This window comes from Anomaloglossus baeobatrachus, chromosome 11, assembly GCF_048569485.1.
Source record: "Anomaloglossus baeobatrachus isolate aAnoBae1 chromosome 11, aAnoBae1.hap1, whole genome shotgun sequence".
In the NCBI taxonomy this organism is placed as follows: domain Eukaryota; kingdom Metazoa; phylum Chordata; class Amphibia; order Anura; family Aromobatidae; genus Anomaloglossus; species Anomaloglossus baeobatrachus.
In genome coordinates this window covers 34,237,900-34,257,111 of record NC_134363.1, presented here as the reverse complement: position 1 = coordinate 34,257,111, position 19,212 = coordinate 34,237,900, and the positions used below count along the sequence as shown (strand labels likewise).

The window sequence follows — 19,212 nt, the reverse complement described above, 5'->3', positions numbered from 1 at the left end:
GGCGCAGTGTCCCGCTCGCTCTGGGATTGGTGACTGGTTCTGCGGCGCTGTGTCCCGCTCGCTCTGGGATTGGTGACTGGTTCTGCGGCGCCGTGTCCCGCACGCTCTGGGATTGGTGACTGGTTCTGCGGCGCTGTGTCCCGCTCGCTCTGGGATTGGTGGCTGGTTCTGCGGCGCCGTGTCCCGCTCGCTCTGGGATTGGTGACTGGTTCTGCGGCGCTGTGTCCCGCTCGCTCTGGGATTGGTGGCTGGTTCTGCGGCGCTGTGTCCCGCTCGCTCTGGGATTGGTGGCTGGTTCTGCGGCGCTGTGTCCCGCTCGCTCTGGGATTGGTGACTGGTTCTGCGGCGCTGTGTCCCGCTCGCTCTGGGATTGGTGGCTGGTTCTGCGGCGCCGTGTCCCGCTCGCTCTGGGATTGGTGACTGGTTCTGCGGCGCTGTGTCCCGCTCACTCTGGGATTGGTGGCTGGTTCTGCGGCGCCGTGTCCCGCACGCTCTGGGATTGGTGACTGGTTCTGCGGTGCCGTGTCCCGCTCGCTCTGGGATTGGTGACTGGTTCTGCGGCGCCGTGTCCCGCTCGCTCTGGGATTGGTGGCTGGTTCTGCGGCGCTGTGTCCCGCTCGCTCTGGGATTGGTGGCTGGTTCTGCGGCGCTGTGTCCCGCTCGCTCTGGGATTGGTGGCTGGTTCTGCGGCGCTGTGTCCCGCTCGCTCTGGGATTGGTGACTGGTTCTGCGGCGCAGTGTCCCGCTCGCTCTGGGATTGGTGACTGGTTCTGCGGCGCAGTGTCCCGCTTGCTCTGGGATTGGTGGCTGGTTCTGCGGCGCTGTGTCCCGCTCGCTCTGGGATTGGTGACTGGTTCTGCGGCGCTGTGTCCCGCTCGCTCTGGGATTGGTGGCTGGTTCTGCGGCGCTGTGTCCCGCTCGCTCTGGGATTGGTGACTGGTTCTGCGGCGCTGTGTCCCGCTCGCTCTGGGATTGGTGGCTGGTTCTGCGGCGCTGTGTCCCGCACGCTCTGGGATTGGTGGCTGGTTCTGCGGCGCTGTGTCCCGCTCGCTCTGGGATTGGTGGCTGGTTCTGCGGCGCCGTGTCCCGCACGCTCTGGGATTGGTGACTGGTTCTGCGGCGCAGTGTCCCGCTCGCTCTGGGATTGGTGGCTGGTTCTGCGGCGCCGTGTCCCGCTCGCTCTGGGATTGGTGGCTGGTTCTGCGGCGCTGTGTCCCGCTCGCTCTGGGATTGGTGACTGGTTCTGCGGCGCTGTGTCCCGCTCGCTCTGGGATTGGTGGCTGGTTCTGCGGCGCAGTGTCCCGCTCGCTCTGGGATTGGTGGCTGGTTCTGCGGCGCAGTGTCCCGCTCGCTCTGGGATTGGTGGCTGGTTCTGCGGCGCCGTGTCCCGCTCGCTCTGGGATTGGTGGCTGGTTCTGCGGCGCTGTGTCCCGCTCGCTCTGGGATTGGTGGCTGGTTCTGCGGCGCTGTGTCCCGCTCGCTCTGGGATTGGTGGCTGGTTCTGCGGCGCTGTGTCCCGCTCGCTCTGGGATTGGTGGCTGGTTCTGCGGCGCAGTGTCCCGCTCGCTCTGGGATTGGTGACTGGTTCTGCGGCGCAGTGTCCCGCTCGCTCTGGGATTGGTGGCTGGTTCTGCGGCGCTGTGTCCCGCTCGCTCTGGGATTGGTGGCTGGTTCTGCGGCGCAGTGTCCCGCTCGCTCTGGGATTGGTGGCTGGTTCTGCGGCGCCGTGTCCCGCTCGCTCTGGGATTGGTGACTGGTTCTGCGGCGCCGTGTCCCGCTCGCTCTGGGATTGGTGGCTGGTTCTGCGGCGCTGTGTCCCGCTCGCTCTGGGATTGGTGACTGGTTCTGCGGCGCAGTGTCCCGCTCGCTCTGGGATTGGTGGCTGGTTCTGCGGCGCTGTGTCCCGCTTGCTCTGGGATTGGTGGCTGGTTCTGCGGCGCTGTGTCCCGCTCGCTCTGGGATTGGTGACTGGTTCTGCGGCGCAGTGTCCCGCTCGCTCTGGGATTGGTGACTGGTTCTGCGGCGCAGTGTCCCGCTCGCTCTGGGATTGGTGACTGGTTCTGCGGCGCAGTGTCCCGCTCGCTCTGGGATTGGTGACTGGTTCTGCGGCGCTGTGTCCCGCTCGCTCTGGGATTGGTGACTGGTTCTGCGGCGCAGTGTCCCGCTCGCTCTGGGATTGGTGGCTGGTTCTGCGGCGCTGTGTCCCGCTCGCTCTGGGATTGGTGACTGGTTCTGCGGCGCTGTGTCCCGCTCGCTCTGGGATTGGTGGCTGGTTCTGCGGCGCCGTGTCCCGCTCGCTCTGGGATTGGTGGCTGGTTCTGCGGCGCTGTGTCCCGCTCGCTCTGGGATTGGTGACTGGTTCAGCGGCGCTGTGTCCCGCTCGCTCTGGGATTGGTGGCTGGTTCTGCGGCGCTGTGTCCCGCTCGCTCTGGGATTGGTGACTGGTTCTGCGGCGCTGTGTCCCGCTCGCTCTGGGATTGGTGACTGGTTCTGCGGCGCAGTGTCCCGCTCGCTCTGGGATTGGTGGCTGGTTCTGCGGCGCAGTGTCCCGCTCGCTCTGGGATTGGTGACTGGTTCTGCGGCGCTGTGTCCCGCTCGCTCTGGGATTGGTGGCTGGTTCTGCGGCGCTGTGTCCCGCTCGCTCTGGGATTGGTGACTGGTTCTGCGGCGCAGTGTCCCGCTCGCTCTGGGATTGGTGACTGGTTCTGCGGCGCAGTGTCCCGCTCGCTCTGGGATTGGTGACTGGTTCTGCGGCGCCGTGTCCCGCTCGCTCTGGGATTGGTGACTGGTTCTGCGGCGCAGTGTCCCGCTCGCTCTGGGATTGGTGACTGGTTCTGCGGCGCTGTGTCCCGCTCGCTCTGGGATTGGTGACTGGTTCTGCGGCGCTGTGTCCCGCTCGCTCTGGGATTGGTGACTGGTTCTGCGGCGCAGTGTCCCGCTCGCTCTGGGATTGGTGACTGGTTCTGCGGCGCAGTGTCCCGCTCGCTCTGGGATTGGTGACTGGTTCTGCGGCGCCGTGTCCCGCTCGCTCTGGGATTGGTGACTGGTTCTGCGGCGCAGTGTCCCGCTTGCTCTGGGATTGTATTTTTTCCCTTGGCCTCTCTTTGTGCCTCCGCGTCTCGCTCGCTCGCAGTGTGTGCCTCCGCGTCTCGCTCGCTCGCAGTGTGTGCCTCCGCGTCTCGCTCGCTCGCAGTGTGTGCCTCATGTGTGACTCACCGCTCTGCGCAGCACAAATAAACAATTACACAGATAGTACAACTGCGGGAGCTCGGGCCAACCAATCGCGTCGTGCTGCGGTCACTGTGGGAACATAGTGTGTGGGAGGAGCACTTAAAGGGGACACGTCCTCATTTTTTATATATATATACTGTACTGATATTTTGGGAAAATCGTGGTTTGTTTCTGTCCAATAATAAGGGGCGCTCGCGACACTTCTGCGCGCTGCACGTGCCCCACCGCGCGGCTTTGTGCCAGTTTGCAGCACTTCCCCCTTGGATATGGGATCTCCGGCGCCGTCTTATCCACCCCGAGAACAAAATAATTGGGCGTTGAAACTCAATATGATCCGAGCTCTCCCCCCTCTACCCATTTGTCAGTTTTCCAGGCACGCGGCCCAGTGCATTCCCCCCGGCCCTTGCCCGCCACACAGGTTACACGTTGGGTTGTGCCCCTTACCCCCCCCCCAGGAAAAAAAGACAAACACTGTGCCACCGAACAAGACGTGGTGCCAAGAAATGGATGCTGCGATCTGGCGGTTTGGAAACGTGATTGCGCCATTAATCTGTCATCCGCGCTATTATGCTGTCTGCTCCGCCGGCCGTCATGTCGTCCTGACCTGCGAGGTAAAAACCTTCGTACGGTCCGATCGTCTTCACGAGCCGTAGGGTAGGGCGGCACACGGAAAAGCAGTGGTTGTAGAACCACAAGTCCCAACAGAATCTTAATTCCCTTACAAGAGTCGTGTCGGCTATAATGCCATGTATTTCGGCCGGCTGTGTACAGAATCAGTCTCCTTCCCCATCTGGTAACAGACGATATAGTCCTATCTTACCTTGCCGTACAAAGGTATTCTCAACTATACTATGTAATCCTTCATACTTTGGACAGAATCTCTCCCTTTCTTGCATTGGACAGAATATGCATCTACCTCCTTCCCCCTCTGGCAGCTGACAATATAGCTACTTTTTACTAACCCTCTACATAAGTCTTCTCAGCAATACTGCTATGTAATCCTTCACACTTTGGACAGAATCTCTCCCTTTCTTGATTTGGACAGAATCTGCATCTATCTCCTTCCCCCTCTGGCAGCTGACAATATAGCTACTTTTTACTAACCCCTACATACGTCTTCTCAGCTATACTACTGCTATGTAATCTTTCAGACTTTGGACAGAATCTCTCCCTTTCTTGATTTGGACAGAATCTGCATCTATCTCCTTCCCCCTCTGGCAGCTGACAATATAGCTACTTTTTACTAACCCTCTACATAAGTCTTCTCAGCTATACTGCTATGTAATCCTTCACACTTTGGACAGAATCTCTCCCTTTCTTGATTTGGACAGAATCTGCATCTATCTCCTTCCCCCTCTGGCAGCTGACAATATAGCTACTTTTTACTAACCCCTACATAAGTCTTCTCAGCTATACTGCCATGTAATGCAGTGGACTGTGGACACAATCCATCCTTTTCTCCGCTCGGCAGCTGACAATATATTCCCTTGCTGCTAGCACAGTGGACTCTGGCCAGAATCTGTCTTTTTCCCCCTCTGGCAGCTGACAATATAGCTACTTTTTACTAACCCCTACATACGTCTTCTCAGCTATACTACTGCTATGTAATCTTTCAGACTTTGGACAGAATCTCTCCCTTTTTTGCATTGGACAGAATCTGCATCTATCTCCTTCCCCCTCTGGCAGCTGACAATATAGCTACTCTTTACTAACCCCTACATAAGTCTTCTCAGCTATAGTGCCATGTAATGCAGTGGACTGTGGACACAATCCATCCTTTTCTCCGCTCGGCAGCTGACAATATATTCCCTTGCTGCTACCACAGTGGACTCTGTCCAGAATCTGTCTCCTTCCCCCTCTGGCAGCTCACACTATAGCCTCCACTTTTTTGAGATGTCAGAAGGTCATTTACCACTTTATTTCTTAGGACTTGTTCACACAGGGCAGATACTTAGCAGACTTCGGGGGGCACAGAGGTGCTAAAGGGTCACACAATCAGCTTTACTGTTGGATAGTAATTTTATATCTTGTTAGCATCACTGAGCCTCCTGGGGTTGTACAGGATCTGCCCCTGCCTAGGATCCTGCTCCCAAGGATCTGCCCCTGCCTAGGATCCTGCTCCCCAAGATCTGCCCCTCCTTTGATCTTGCTCCCCAGGATCTGCCCCTCATAGGATCCGTTTTTCCAGGATGTCTTTCTGGGATCTGTTTTCTTACAATCCTGTTCCCCCACCAGAATCCTGTTCCCTAGAATCTGCCCCCCCCCAGAATCCTGTACCCTAGGATCCTCTCGTCCACGATCTGTTCCCCAGGATCCTGTTCTTCCAGAATCTGTTCTAGGATAATGCTCTAAGGATCTGCCCCTCCTGAATCCTGTTCTCCAGGATGTCTTCCTAGGATCTGTTTTCCTATGATCCTGTTCTTTAGAATCTGCCCCTTCTAGGAACCAGGATCCTGTTCTCACAGAATCTGTTCCTCAAATTTTGCACAAGATCTGTTCTCTTAAGATGTTGCACCATCGGATCTGTTCCCCTAGGATCTTGCACCACGGGATCTGTTCTCCTAGGATCTTGCACCATGGGATCTGTTCTCCTTGGATCTTGCACCACGGGATCTGTTCTTCTAGGATCTTGCACCACGGGATGTGTTCTCCTAGAATCTTGCACAACGGGATCTGTTCCCCTAGGATCTTGCACCACGGGATGTGTTCCCCCTAGGATCTTGCACCACGGGATGTGTTCCCCCTAGGATCTTGCACCACGGGATCTGTTCCCCTAGGATCTTGCACCACGGGATCTGTTCCCCTAGGATCTTGCACCACGGGATCTGTTCCCCAGGATCTTGCACCATGGGATCTGTTCCCCTAGGATCTTGCTCCCATAGGATCCTGCTCCCTGGGACCTGATCCCTTTAGGATCTTGCTCCCCAGGATTTGTTCCCCTATGATCTTGCTCCCCTGGGATCCTGTTCCCCCTAGGATCCTGTTCCCCCTAGGATCCTGTTCCCCGGGATCGGTTTCCCTAGGATCTTGCACTATGGAATCTGTTCCCCTAGGATCTTGCTCCCGTAGGATCCTGCTCTCCAGGATCTGCTCCCCGGCCTCTGCCATCACTCGGCCCCTTCCCTCCTCCCGAGGTTGTAGCAGGACAGTTTACACCCCTCCCCCCACTATTGGCTTCAGTGGCCCCTCCCCCTGCCCTTTGTCACCTCCCAGTCACTGCGCTGCAATCTGACCTGCTTCCCCAGCCAGACTCCACCCTCCTCCCGCTGCCACCAATCCACACCCAGCAATCCTGCAACGTCATCTCATTACCATGCCGTCCAGAAAAGGTTAGGGGGGGGAGAGGGGGAATCGTGTCCTGGCCAATCAGCGCTCCGGCAGCACGTAGTCTCTCATTTGCATATGACTGACATTCCTGTGCCAGCCAATGAGAGGACAGAGCGAGTGAGAGAGCTGATTTGCATGTGAATGACACGGCTCTGGCAGCCAATCAGAGAGCAGAGCGGTAAATGGGCATGCGTAGGGGGGGTGTAGGCTTCCCTCCTGCCTCCCCCGCTGCTATTTCTCTCAGAGAGGGGAGAGTGAATGGTGCCTGATACAATGTTACAGGCCGGAGGGAAGGAGCGCGGGGCTGCGAGCAGCTGACACCCCGGCACACGGCCCGGACACCTCCACCCAGCGACCGGCGGAGGACGAGCGGCCGGGGGAGCGAGCGGGGATCCCCGTGTACCCTCCATCCGAGCTGCGCACGGCGGCACTCATCACTCCACAGGCCAGCTGGAGGGGAGCACCGACAACCCAGGGAGAGAGAAGACCCCTGACAACCCAGATAGACGGGACCACCGACAACCGAGGGAGAGAGGAGACCACCGACAACCGAGGGGAGAGAAGACCCCTGACAACCCAGATAGAGGAGACCACCGACAACCGAGGGAGAGAGAAGACCCCTGACAACCGAGGGAGAGAGAGGACCACCTGACAACCCAGGGAGAGAGAGGAGCCCTGACAACCGAGGGAGAGAGAGGACTCCTGACAACCCAGATAAAGGAGACCACCGACAACCCAGGGAGAGAGAAGACCCCTGACAACCCAGATAGACGGGACCACCGACAACCGAGGGAGAGAGAAGACCCCTGACAACCGAGGGAGAGAGAGGACCACCTGACAACCCAGAGAGAGAGAAGAGCCCTGCTCCTGACAACTCAGATAGAGGGGACCACCTGACAACCGAGGGAGAGAGAAGAACCCTGACAACCGAGGGAAAGAGAAGACCCCTGACAACCCAGGGAGAGAGAAGACTCCTGACAACCCAGGTAGAGGAGACAACCGAGGGAGAGAAGATCACCGACAACCGAGGGAGAGAGAAGACTCCTGACAACCCAGAGAGAGAGAAGAGCCCTGCTCCTGACAACTCAGATAGAGGGGACCACCTGACAACCAAGGGAGAAAAAAGACCCCTGACAACCGAGAGAGAGGAACCCGTCAACCGAGAGACAGAGAAGACCCCTGATATCCGTGAGAAAGGGGACCTTCTGCAACCCAGAGAGAGAGGACCCCTGACAACCAAGAGAGGTGTCGACAACTGAGAGAGAGAGCGAGGACCACCAGCAACCGAGAGAGAGAGGACCTCTGACAACCGAAAGAGAGAAGATTCCAAGCAACCGAGAGGACCTCTGACAACCCAAAAATAGAGCAACCTGACAACCGAGGGAGAGAGAAGACCCCTGACAACCCACAGTGGACAGAGGAACCCAACAACCAACAGTGGATCCCTGACAACCGAGAGGGAGAGGACCCCTAACAACCGAGGGAGAGAAAAGACTCCTCACAACTGAACGAGAGGACAACCGATAGGGAGAAGACTCCCTACAACTGAAAATACCCCCAACAACTGAGAGAGGGGACCCCCCAACCGAGGTAGAAAAAGGACCCCTGACAACTGAGGGAGAGGGGACTCCCAATAATCGAGACACAGAGAGAGGACCCCCGACAACGCAGACAGAGGGGGACCCCCAACAACTGAGGGAGAGAAAGGACCCCTGACAACCCAGAGAGAGAGATAGGGCGACCCCTTAAAGCCGAGGGGGAGAAAGTACCCCCTACCGCCGAGGGAGTAAGGGGACAACCGAGAGAGGGGGACCTTCGACAACTGAGAGGACCCCCGACAACCCAGTGAGAGGAAGAAGACCCCCGATAACCGAGGGAGAGCAGGGGAACCCACGACAACCCTGGGAAGGAGAGGGGAACCACCGATAACCAAGGGAGAGAGGGGACCCCTCACAACCCAAAGAAGGAGAGGGGGGACCACTGACAACCGAGACATAACGAGGGGACAACTGAGGGAGACAGGGGATCCCCGACCACAGAGGGAGAGAGTGGGGACCCCTGACCACAGAAGGGCGAAGAGGGTACCCCCAAAAGCTGAGAGGGGACCCCAACAAGCCAGAGAGAGAAAGAGGACCCCCGACAACCCAGAGAGTGGACCTCCAACAACTGAAGGAGAGAGGGAACAACCAAGAGGACTGCCAACAAGAGAGAGGACCCCCTTACAACCCAGAGACAGAGAGAGGACCCCCTTACAACCCAGAGACAGAGAGAGGACCCCCTTACAACTCAGAGACAGAGAGAGAGGACCCCCTTACAACACACAGACAGAGAGAGAGGACCCCCTTACAACCCAGAGATAGAGAAAGAGGACCCCTGACAACCCAGAGAGCGGACCCCCGACAACCCAGAGAAAGAGAGAGAGGACCCCTGACAACCCAGAGAGAGAGAGGACCCCCTTACAACCCAGAGACAGAGAGAGGACCCCCTTACAACCCAGAGACAGAGAGAGGACCCCCTTACAACCCAGAGACAGAGAAAGAGGACCCCCGACAACCCAGAGAGAGGACCCCCGACAACCCAGAGAGAGGACCCCCAACAACCCAGAGAAAGAGGACCCCCGACAACCCAGAGAGAGAGAGGACCCCCGACAACCCAGAGAGAGAGAGGACCCCCGACAACCCAGAGAGAGAGAGGACCCCCGACAACCCAGAGAGAGAGAGGACCCCCGACAACCCAGAGACAGAGAGAGAGGACCCCCTTACAACCCAGAGAGAGGACCCCCTTACAACCCAGAGACAGAGGACCGACCCCCTTACAACCCAGAGACAGAGAAAGAGGACCCCCGACAACCCAGAGAGAGGACCCCCGACAACCCAGAGAGAGGACCCCCGACAACCCAGAGAGAGGACCCCCGACAACCCTGAGAGAGAGAAGACCCCCGACAACCCAGAGAGAGAGAGGACCCCCGACAACCCAGAGAGAGAGAGAGGACCCATCGACAACCCAGAGAGAGAGAGAGGACCCCCGACAACCCAGAGACAGAGAGGACCCCCGACAACCCAGAGACAGAGAGAGGACCCCCGACAACCCAGAGACAGAGAGAGGACCCCCGACAACCCAGAGACAGAGAGAGGACCCCCGACAACCCAGAGACAGAGAGAGGACCCCCGACAACCCAGAGACAGAGAGAGGACCCCCGACAACCCAGAGACAGAGAGAGGACCCCCGACAACCCAGAGACAGAGAGAGGACCCCCGACAACCCAGAGACAGAGAGAGGACCCCCGACAACCCAGAGACAGAGAGAGGACCCCCGACAACCCAGAGAAAAAGAAGGGACCCAAAACTGAGAGAGGAGACAAGTCGGAGAAAGAAGGGACCTCTGACAACCAGAAATCAACTTTCAACTATAAGAGCAAGGGAGATCTCCGACAACCAAGAGGAGGACTTTCTGGAAGAAAGGGACTTCTCCGACAACTGAGACAGGGGGACCTCCAACAGCTGAGCCCTCCTGGAGGAATGAGCGAGGGCTAAAGGAGCCAGGAGGGAGACCCTCCGACAGCTGAGCCATCAGAAGCCGACATTCCCTGGATGAGAGCGCGCACCCTCCACCGGCTGGGACAGTTCTCGGACACTGAGACCCCACTGCCTGCAGGGACCGCCCGGATCTGGACTGCCAGCCCCTCACCTGGAGCAGCAGATGATGGGGGATGCCCGGTGGTTGCCGTGTGGCGCTGTCATGTGAAGGTGGCAGCCCGGCCCCTCCCCTCTGGCAGCTCCTCCACACATTTGTTATTGTTTTCCTGCGCTGCCCCTCGTGGCTCCTGGAGAGGGCACACTACACCGCAGCAGCGTCACCCATAACCTGTTCTGCCCTGTGCCATCCGGACCCGCAGGCTGTGAGAGCCATGGCACGGGCAGCCTGCTAGGACAGCACCCCGGAGATGCCAGTGACTGATCCCAGGGCATCGTGACCAACCTGTGCCCAGCATGTTCTCATCCGAGAGGACGCCCAGTGCCCGCGGCCTCAGCATGTTTGGTTAGTTCCCTGTTCCACAGGTGTCCTCTTTACTCTCAGTGATGGGCAGCGCCGGCTCTGCATTGCCGTTTGCGGATCTGGGTCAGGTGGTGTGTGTGTGTGTGTGTGCAGGGGCACAGGGGAGCGAGTGGGAGGACTCCGCTTAGTGCAACAGCCTCCCCCGCACCTCCCCGACATATTTTGCTCCCTAGTCCGGCCCCTGGTAGTAAATGATTTAATCAAGTGGTGTATCCATGCGAGGGGATCAGAGCTGGCTGCCGAGGGGGTCAGAGCTGGCCACCGAGGGGGTCAGAGCTGACAGCCGGGGGTCAGAGCTGGCTGCCGAGGGGGGGGTCAGAGCTGGCTGCCGAGGGGGGGGTCAGAGCTGGCTGCCGAGGGGGGGGTCAGAGCTGGCTGCCGAGGGGGGGTCAGAGCTGGCTGCCGAGGGGGGGGTCAGAGCTGGCTGCCGAGGGGGGGGGTCAGAGCTGGCTGCCGAGGAGGGTCAGAGCTGGCCGCCAAGGGGGTCAGAGCTGACCGTTGGGGGAGTGGGGGGGGGGTCAGAGCTGGCCGCCGGGGGGGGGCAGAACTGGCAGCCAAGGGGGCAGAGCTGGTATCTGAGGGGCATTGCTGGCAGCTGAGGGGGCACTGGATGTCGACGTAGACTGTGAGTTCTTGCGCGATCAATGAATTGATTAACCCCGTCCTTTCCTGCAAAGCGAAAAAAAAATTTCTTATTTTCCCTATTGTATAGTATGGCAGTGGTATCTTGTTGACATGCGGGTATATATGAGATGGGTGATATATATATATTCCGGTATGGATCCGTGCACCTTGGCGCAGCTGGCAGGTACATCAGCGTCTCCATAGTGGATGCCATTGGCATTGCCAGCCACTTTATCAATGACTATTAAGGTGGTCACCTCCGGCTCTATTCCTTAAAGCGACAGCAACCTAATTGAATCTCCCCTGTATACATTTGCAGTGCACCTGGACACGCTCTGTTGTTCTCTGCTATCCGATATTTCTCGGCGGGTGCGGGTTTCTCGGCGGGTGTCGTGCCGGTACGGATCACGCCTCCCGTCACACTGGTGCTGGCAGCGCTGGTAGCAGACAGCTTGTGTGTGCTGCTGTCATCTTGTTTTGGCAGGGTGCGCGGTACAGACGCCACACTCTCTTGGCAGTGATGGAAGATTCGCCATAGACAGAATCTGTTCAGCCTGAGCCTCCTGATTCACGAGATACCAGTCGGAGGGTGGATGTAGCTTGTGTGGCTTCCAGGCAGTGTTGGATCCATTATGATCCACTCATCTGGATGTAGAGGATTCCCCCCGTGCACACTGATATAAATCCGGTGCCCCCCTTTAACCCGCAGCTCGGCCGCCTCTCCTCCCTCCCGCCTCGCATTGTGTTTGTGGCCGCTCTGAGGTTGTGCGGAAGGTCACAGCAAGTCTGAGAAAACAGGAACGAGAACAAAGGAGACCTTCCTGAATCTGGGGTGCGCGCCCAGCTCTGCTACATACCACGCCAGCGGGGCCGGCCACTGCCACGGGGGGGCCGCACTACCCATCCAGGTCTCAGGGGGTTAATCAATAATGTCTGAAAAGTTAAAAGTTCCGCTTTTCAGATTTTACAGATATCGGGTTTATAGAAGGGATGTTAGGTGTGTTCATCCTGAGCCTCCTGATTCATGAGAAATGGACTTAGTTTGGTGTTGGACGTCGTTCTCATATCATGTTTTCTTCTTCCTCATAGTCTGGACTAACGTGGAGCCGCGGTCCGTGGCCGTCTTTCCCTGGCATTCCCTAGTCCCGTTTTTGGCCCCGAGCCAACCGGACTCTTCCGTCCAGCCCACCGAGGGGCAGCAGCCCGTGGGTCACCCCGGGGCCACCAGCCAGAGCAAAGGTACGTCACGCCCCCCCCCGCCGACCGATGGTGCCTATAGTATGAAGGGTTAATCTTTACTCTGCTCCTCCAGAACCCCCGGAATCTGCGTCGGTGGCCAACGAGGCTGCCCCCGTGCCGAGCGTGGATGATGAGCGGTGCGGAGTCACCCTGACCGATATCGCGCCCCAACTGCCTAACGAGGAGCCCGCCAGACAGTCCCAGCACCAGGAGGTCACCACGCAGGTCCCCGCCGCGGACCGGAGGGCGGATAGCGAGACAGAGAGCGACCACGATGACCCGTGAGTACGGCAGCAATGTCCATAATGGTGTATATACCTGGGCTACCAGAGCCGGATTTCGGCACATTGTAGACTCACCCTCCTGTGCCCTATTTTCCTGCAGGTTCTTCACAATTGGTCCCTCCGAGATCCCTCTCCAGGTGCATTCTGGGAAACGCCGGACCCAGTCTCTCAGTGCCCTCCCCAAGGAGCGAGACTCCTCCTCCGAGAAGGATGGGCGGAGCCCCAACAAGGTAACCCCGTAATCAGTATCGCCCCTGATCAACTCTGGGAGTACATTGATATTGGAGCTATGTGAGCTGCCTCTCCTGGTGGAAAGGGGTGGGAGCCCCCTTTATCAAATATCGTATTTTTCCCTTTGTAAGACGCACCCCAAAATTAGAGGAATAAAAATGGGTCTGTCTTATATTCTAGTGGTGTTGCCAGCAGTGGTGGAGCGGGGGTCACAGGAGGCAGGGACGGTGCTGGATTAGGGCGATGCTGCAGGTGCTGCGGCGAGGGCCGTGCTGGCTGCAGGTGCTGCGGCGGGGGCCGTGCTGGCTGCAGGTGCTGCGGCGGGGGCCGTGCTGGCTGCAGGTGCTGCGGCGGGGGCCGTGCTGGCTGCAGGTGCTGCGGCGGGGGCCGTGCTGGCTGCAGGTGCTGCGGCGGGGGCCGTGCTGGCTGCAGGTGCTGCGGCGGGGGCCGTGCTGGCTGCAGGTGCTGCGGCGGGGGCCGTGCTGACTGCAGGTGCTGCGGCGGGGGCCGTGCTGACTGCAGGTGCCGTGCTGACTGCAGGTGCTGTGGCGGGGGCCGTGCTGACTGCAGGTGCTGCGGGGGGCGTGCTGCCATGCAGAACAGGGCGGTGCGGAAGGTGTCTCACTCCCAGATGCTCTATCGGCGGTGCAGGCTTCAAAGAAATGGCGCTCGGAGGTGGCCCGTGCGCAGATTGAGCTCTTGGCTGAATGACAAGCCGAGATCTCATTTGCGCACGCGCCACCTCCAGGCGCCATTTTCCTTAAGTCTGCTGCTGGGAGATCAATGGGCTGGAAGTGGCGCGTGTGCACAGATAACATCTTGAGCCAAAAGCTCCATCTGCACGCCGACTCCAGATGCCATTTCTTTGAAGCCCGCACTGACACCCGCCGCATCGCCCTGCTCCTCACCGCCAGCACAGCGCCAATTCCCCCCCCCCCCCAGTAAGCTACATTCAGATTGTAAGACGCACCCCTCATTTTCCTCCCAAATTTTTGGGGAGGAAAAGTGCATCTTACAATCCGAAAAATCTGGTGGATTTGCCATAGTCTCCACCCTGAATACTCCCACCTTAGACATCTATGGCCTGTCCACATCCATGACTCCCATAGACTTGCACGCACCTCCCCATCTATCACATATGTGGTGAGGATATCCCTTTTAATACATGCTCTTTGCTTTTTTGCACAGAGGGAGAAGGATCACATTCGCCGTCCCATGAACGCCTTCATGATCTTCAGCAAACGTCACCGGGCCCTGGTGCACCAGCGCCACCCGAATCAGGACAACCGCACGGTCAGCAAGATCCTGGGCGAGTGGTGGTACGCGCTGGGCACCAAGGAGAAGCAGAAGTACCACGACCTCGCCTTCCAGGTACCGAGATGGGGTGACACCGATTGTCCGAACGGGGGGTGACGGCGCCAATCCACCCTTGGTTAAATCATGTGCGGGGGTATGGTGCGGGTTCGGCATGCAGCCGGCATCAAAGGCGGGGACATGACTGCTGACATACATGTGTGTCAAAAGTCGGGGTGGGTTAATATGGGAGACCCCAAAATATGACACTGACACCCTCAGATTGCTGCGGATAAAACGGCCGGGTGTGAACTCGCCCTTAAGGCTGCAGCCACAACGTGCACTCCACCTTAAAGGGGTCTGTAGGATAGGTCACTGGTATGAGACACAGACCTCACGTGGTGGGCTACAACCCCGGTATTGGCGCCGCCATTATCCGTATACGCACTGACGGGTAACGTCGCCCCGATCTCTTATACCAGGTGAAAGAAGCACATTTCAAGGCGCACCCCGACTGGAAGTGGTGCAACAAGGACCGTAAAAAGTCCAGCTCGGACGTGAAGCAGGTGATGCCCGGTCCCTGGGGAGTGCCCAAAGAGATGAGGGAGAGGAGCATGTCCGAGACTGGCACCACGGCCGCCCCAGGAGGTGAGACCACCCCCCATATTCGCTTATATCCCTTGCGGGTATCAACCAATGTTTGAGTAATCTTATCCTCTATTTTTTTAAGTCTCCTCAGATATGGCTCCGGCCGGTCTGCTCCTGGAATCCAAGCTCGGGGGTCCTTCATCCAGCATGCCCCCCGGAGATCGCCTACCCACTACCTCCACCGTCGCAACCCAACTGTCTCGCCCCCGGGCGTTCTCCCACAGCGCCGTGCAGAGCATGGAGCACCGGGAGGACAGCCAGGCCCTGCAGGAACTGAAACAGGTAGGACCCTGCGGAGACACTGGTGAAAGAGGAATTCCTGCGGAAAGTTCCTCTTACTGGTCAAGAACCAGGATATATATATTTGTATACGGAAGCAATGGGGAGACCTCAAAGAGGACCTTTAATTGCTTTATTAATTGCCAGCCCTTAAAGGGAACCTGTCTCGTTGTACAGACAATGCTATCTGCGGGCGGGAGGAAAAGCATTTGCAGGACTCCGGCCCAGGTTCCATGTTGGGGTCACCACAAACACGGTCCCATCCTTCCCCGGCCATCCACGTGTGCTGCTGCCTCCTTCCCCTTCCGGGCCCTGTGCATGCCACAGAGTTCCCAAGAGTGCACCTAAGACGCACGTGCACTCCGGTCCTGCTATTTCCAGGAAATGCCTCGGCCTATGGCTGAGAAGCACTATGTATTTAAGGCACCTTCCCATTAGGGAAGGTGCCTGAGCAACGCCTCTAGTCAGTCTCCAGTCTGCCACCTAGATAGTTGTCCTGTTATCCCTGTGTCCATCTCCACTATCTGCCTTCCCATGCCTGTCTGCCCCTGCCATGCCCAACATTCCTGTCCGTACCTGTCACCTCTCCTGGGGGTCAGCTGCCACAGTCCCAGTCACTGTCCTGGGAGTGGTACCTGGTGTCCTCCTCGTGGTGGGCGCTTAGTTAAGCCCTCTCCCACTAAACGGTAAGCCCGGGTCTCCCTGTGGTCCAGTAGGTCCACTAATCCTGCTCGCTGCCCCTACATCAGCCACAAGTGTTACACAGAGACTTGCGAATCCCCCTGGTTATCCCCCCCCCCAACGTCATATGTACATCACGCCTATCTGATCTAGCGGCCGTGGTTTACCGACATGGTCAGGGTACTCCAAATCTTACTTTTGCTCAACTGATTCTAACATTAATAGTCCAGTGGGCGGTCCTACTTATAGACTGTGTATCAATAACTGTCAATCACTCAAGTGTAGCTCCGCCCACTGGACTCCTGCACACTAAAAGAGCAGGGGCAAAAAGGTAGGTTATACAGAAATGATATAAACTGCCTGGCACAGTATGGGTTAATAGTTTATTATTAAAGGGGACTGCCCCCGCCCTCCCTATAATAGTGCACTTTGTCCCCCAATGTCCCAGACGCAGGTGTAATGTCTGTGTCTGATTGTCCTTGTTAAAGTGTAACCTGTCTGGAGCGTAGGAGATAGCATCCATTACATTGGATAAGGTTTCCCGGTGCACGGGGGCCACCATCGGCAGCACGGCGGTGCATTTCCCGTGACTATCTGTGCCATTTACTCACATAGTGGTGGTCACACGTCCTCCTTCACATGGTCAGATCGTAGCATAATAATCCTCTGATCACTGCATATAGAATGGCTTTCTGCCTGCTTTGTCAGGAAAGGAGCAAATCCTCTGCAGAAGCGTAGCAATAGAGCTGAAAATATTGTCGGCTGCCAGAGGTGGAAGGAGACTGATTTTGGCCAGACCCCCGTTGCATTATATGGCTTTATACTGATGAACATTTCTTTTATAGGAGTGTTAGAAGGATTTATATAGTCAGCTGCCTGAGGAGGAAGGAGACCGATTCTATCCAGACTCACTTGCATTACTTGGTAATTGGTTAATAATGGTCTTTTTGTAGGAGTGTAAGAAAAAATTATAGTCAGCTGCCAGAGGAGGAAGGAGACTGATTCTGTCCAGACCCACTTGCATTGCTTGGCAGTTGGTTAAAAATGCTTTTTTTGTTAGGATTATATGAACAGCTGCAAGATGGCAAAGGAGACTAACCAACTGCCAAGTGGGTCTGGACAGAGTCAGTCTCCTTCCTCCTCTGGTAGCTAACTATATAAGGCTTTCTTACACGCCTACAAAAAAAAAAATCAACTGCCAAGCAATGCAAGTGGGTCTGGACAGAATCAGTCTCCTTCCTCCTCTGGCAGATGACTATATAAATTGTTCTTGCACCCTTACAAAAAGAGTATTTTTAACCAACTGCCTAGTAATGCAAGTGTGCCTGGACAGAATCAGTCTCCTTCCTCTGGCAGCTATGTAAATCCTTCTTATACTCCTACGAAAAGAGCATTTTTAACCAACTGCCAAGCAATGCAAGTGGGTCTGGACAGAATCCGTCTCCTTCCTCCTCTGGCAGCTATGTAAATCCTTCTTATACTCCTACGAAAAGAGCATTTTTAACCAACTGCCAAGCAATGCAAGTGGGTCTGGAAATAATCCGTCTCCTTCCTCCTCTGGCAGCTGACTATAAATTCTTCTTGCACTCCTACAAAAAGAGCATTATTAACCAATTACCAAGTAATGCAAGTGAGTCTGGACAGAATCTGTCTCCTTCATCCTCTGGCAGATGACTATAAATCTTTATTTCGCTCCTACAAAAAGAAACATTTTTAACCAACTGCCAAGTATTGCATGTGGGCCTGGACAGGATTAAAATTACTTTTTTTGTACTGGTCTAAGAAGGATTTATATAGTCAACTATCAGAGGAAGAAGTAGACTGATTCTGTCTGGAGCCTATTGCATTAGATATCAGAATGATTGAGAACATTACTTTTGTTGGGGGAAGTATCAAGGGATGGTCAGATGTCAGAGGGGGAAGAAGACTGATCCTGTCCAGAGCCCCTGGAATTACTTGGCAGTTGGTTGAAAATACTCCTTCTGTAGGGGTGTAAGAAGGATTTATATCATCATCTGCCAGGATAGAAAGGAGACTAGTTCTGTTGAGTGCCTGTTGCATTTCTTGACAGAAAATTTGAGAAGATTTCTGTAGAAGAAAGAAGGTATTTATATAGTCAGCTGCCAGAGGAGGAAGGAGACTGATTCTGTCCAGACCTCATTGCACTACATATCAGAATGGTTGAAAATGTTTCTTTTATTGGGGAAATATCAAGTAACAATATGGCCAACTGCCAGAGGGGGAAGAAGACTGATCCTGTCCAGAGCCCCTGGAATTACTTGGCAGTTGTATGAAAATACTCCTTTTGGTGTAAGAAGAGCTTATATCATCATCTGCCTGAATAGAAAGGAGACTGGTTCTGTCTAGTGCCTGATGCATTTCTTGACACTAGATCTAAGAAGATTTCTGTAGAAGTAAGAAGGTATTTATATAGGCAGCTGCCAGAGGAGGAAGGAGACTGATTCTATCTAAAGCCCATTGCTTTACTAGGCTGTAGGTCTGGGGAGTTTTCTTCTACAGGGGAAGTTAGAAAGGATTACATTGTCGGTGACATGTATAGAATCAGTCTCCTTCCCCCTCTGACAACTGACAATGTAATCCCTTCTAACTTCCAATGTAGAAGAAGACTTCCCAGATCTACTGCCAAGTGAAGCAATGGGCTCTGGACAGAATCAGTCTCCTTCCCCCTCTGGCAATAGACATGTAATCCCTTCTAACTTCCAATGTAGAAGATGACTTCCCAGATCTACTGCTAACTAAAGCAATGGGCTCCGGACAGAATCAGTCTCCTTCCCCCTCTGGCAATAGACATGTAATCCCTTTTAACTTCCAATGTAGAAGAAGACTTCCCAGATCTACTCCCAGGTAAAACAATGGGCTATGGAGAGAATCACTCTCCTTCCCCCTCTGGCAACTGACAATATAATCCTTTCTAACTTCCCCTGTAGAAGAAGGCTTCCCAGATCTACAGCCAAGTAAAGCAATAAGCTCTGGACAGAATCAGTCTCCTTCCCCTTCTGGCAACCAAGGAGGACAAATGGAAGTTAAAAGTGCATGATAAGATATATATCTAGTTGTTAGTGACCCCGCTAAGTCCATACGTGTAGTCATACCCTGCAACAATGGCCGTTATTCGCAGATGTGCTCAAGTCGTTCTCCATATTCCAACCAGAAGGCCACGTTCGGAGGCCCCGAGCCCACGGCGTTCCCAATGCCTACACACAGCGAGAGCTCAGTCTGCCCAACGTCCCGCGCCTGCCCGACCCTTCCGGGACCTTACCGCCCGCCGCGCACCGCCAGCGAGGACATGACCAGCGAC

The 19,212-nt window shown here is 56.1% G+C and overlaps 1 protein-coding gene across 8 annotated transcripts in view; it reads left to right on the top strand.

The window, feature by feature from the left end:
* Positions 1-19,212, top strand: part of CIC (capicua transcriptional repressor) — a 94,197-nt gene that overhangs the window by 49,040 nt on the left and 25,945 nt on the right. For 6 of the 8 annotated variants that reach the window (XM_075327398.1, XM_075327399.1, XM_075327394.1 and 3 more), the window contains exons 3-9: positions 12,328-12,477; positions 12,551-12,758; positions 12,862-12,991; positions 14,181-14,363; positions 14,768-14,933; positions 15,016-15,215; positions 19,033-19,212. The exon at positions 19,033-19,212 is cut by the window's right edge and continues 49 nt beyond it. In XM_075327398.1, coding sequence (XP_075183513.1) covers positions 12,328-12,477; positions 12,551-12,758; positions 12,862-12,991; positions 14,181-14,363; positions 14,768-14,933; positions 15,016-15,215; positions 19,033-19,212 — 1,217 coding nt within the window. The remainder of the gene's footprint in view (positions 1-12,327; positions 12,478-12,550; positions 12,759-12,861; positions 12,992-14,180; positions 14,364-14,767; positions 14,934-15,015; positions 15,216-19,032) is intronic. The other 2 variants (XM_075327395.1, XM_075327397.1) reach the window with 2 other exon arrangements.